We start from the raw sequence: 2,135 nt of genomic DNA on the forward strand, positions 1-2,135 counted from the left end.
TGGAGCTTTTTCAAAAATGTATTTAAATGGAAAAAGATGAATTTTTTTTTGGTTTGTTTTAATATGGAGTGAAGGACGTCAAACCTTCTGATGGTTTCCTGTTTCTAGAATCAGAAAAGTAATTTTTCATCCAATAAAATCCGCCGGGTCACCTTTATTTTTCACTGCCTCGCCGTCTTAAGTTTGATGATTTTAATGAACTACGTTACCGACTTTAGGAAGCTTGATTTGATGGAAAGGTTTCCTAGAAACTAGCTGCTGTATTTGAGCATCAGATGCCAGGGTCGTCATGGAGACGCGTTTCCCCGGCGACAGAAAGACCCACCTGTTTCCGAGCCTTGGTAGAGCTGAGCCAGGAGGCCGTTCCCAGACGCCAGCAGACATTGAATCTGATTGGTCCAGCCTTCGGCTCTGCCTGTCCCCACCGACCTGTCCGCCAGGCCCCCCAGGCAGGGCAGGCGGCCGTAACCCTGGCAGGCCGTCTGAGGGAGGAGAGCCAGTTAACCAACAGGGGGAGGGGGGGACACATTTTGGATGGATTTTCCCAGGAAAACTCACCTCCTGCGTTTTCCTGTTAGCGCTGTCCATCTTAGAGAGGAAATACGCTCCTAGTTTGTCCTTCGAACAGAAGCAGAATGTGTGTCAGCGCTACGCAGCCCATCCCATTGGACAGGAAGTGAAGGACGCCTCACCTTCAGGGAGCCGCAGGCTCTGGGGTAGTAGATCATGCAGGCCTTCATCCCCTCCATGGCGGCCAGCTCACACTGACACCACAGGAAGAACCAGTTAGAAACCAACATCTCTCTTTGTCTACGAACCTTCAGATGAAACAATCTAACGCTACGTTCAGATCGCTAGCAGCAGGAGCAGCGCCTCATGAACGTCTGAGCCGCTTCAGAAGCAGCACATCCTGGACTTTTGAAAATGTTTGTTTAGCTGCTGGACGCGCCGCATCAACCATCAACCAATCAGAGAAGCTGATCTGGTAGCCCGCACAGAGACAGGCTTATCAGGCTGACGTAGAACTAACCGGCCTGCTTAAGATAACGAACAAAAAACTGATTTTAAGACAGGATTTTTTTTGTTGTTTTTTTTTTAATAGAATTTTCTTTTTTTATTTGGGCCAATAAAAGATAAAGAGAACATTTATTTACATGTTTAAGCCAGAATGAATTGACATTTAAAAATAATTTCCATACGATTTTAAATACAGTGGTTGTTAAAGCTGCTTTATCACCATTATACTAATTAAACTATTTTAATTAATCGTTTCAGTGTTGGTCAGGAGCAACAATTTAGAGAAGTGCTCTAAAATATCAAACGTAGAACAATAAATACTGCAGGTTCTTTCTCTAAGATCTTATAATGTTAGACTCATTAATCAGAGTCAGAAATTAAACATCCTGATCCGTTAAGTTTGCCTTTATTGTGAAAAACAAACGCCGCTGGCTGCTTCCTGTCTGACCGCGGCTGGTTTTTCTGAGTTTAGGCTCTTCTGGAGGAAAGCAGCTTCCTGCCTCACCTCCGACTTCAGGCCCAGAAGCGAGGTCAGGATCCCCAGGATGGAGTTGAGGCCGACCTCCCTGGCCAGCTCTGCTATCTGACTGGAGTACTGCAGCAGGTCTTTCAGGATATTTACAGCCAGCTGGATGGTCTGAGTGGGAGCCTGAGACTGCAGCACAAACAAAACAGGAACAAATAAAAACCTGAAAAGGTTTGAACACCAGCAGAAATGATGATTCCCAGAATGCATTCAGTAAAAATGATTATTTTTATTAATTATGGCAGCATTGGTCCTCCATAGAACCAAGAAGGTAAACAGTTTGATGAGGAAAAGCAGGTGTCGATCTTACCTGGATGACCTGCTGCAGGGAGCGCAGCCAGGAGAGGCAGTGCTGCTGGAACAGCTCACTGGAGCTGTCCTTCACCAGCATGGAGAGCAGGCACAGCCCCTCGAACCTGGAGGACACGGACACATCTGCATCACCTCTGCATCACCTCAGCACACGGACACATCTGCATCACCTCTGCATCACATCAACAGACGGACACATCTGCATCACATCAACAGACGGACACATCTGCATCACATCAACAGACGGACACATCTGCATCACATCTGCATCACCTCAGCA

The 2,135-nt window shown here is 46.4% G+C and overlaps 1 protein-coding gene across 1 annotated transcript in view; it reads right to left on the reverse strand.

The window, feature by feature from the left end:
- Window positions 1-2,135, reverse strand: part of pelp1 (proline, glutamate and leucine rich protein 1) — a 41,557-nt gene that overhangs the window by 36,519 nt on the left and 2,903 nt on the right. Inside the window, exons 3-7 of the mRNA XM_015395624.1 lie at window positions 1,854-1,959; window positions 1,523-1,672; window positions 693-764; window positions 559-618; window positions 326-482 (exon numbers count right to left, since the gene is read on the reverse strand). Coding sequence (XP_015251110.1) covers window positions 326-482; window positions 559-618; window positions 693-764; window positions 1,523-1,672; window positions 1,854-1,959 — 545 coding nt within the window. The remainder of the gene's footprint in view (window positions 1-325; window positions 483-558; window positions 619-692; window positions 765-1,522; window positions 1,673-1,853; window positions 1,960-2,135) is intronic.

Source organism: Cyprinodon variegatus, unplaced genomic scaffold, assembly GCF_000732505.1.
Source record: "Cyprinodon variegatus isolate N-32 unplaced genomic scaffold, C_variegatus-1.0 Scaffold750, whole genome shotgun sequence".
Classification (NCBI taxonomy): Eukaryota; Metazoa; Chordata; class Actinopteri; order Cyprinodontiformes; family Cyprinodontidae; genus Cyprinodon; species Cyprinodon variegatus.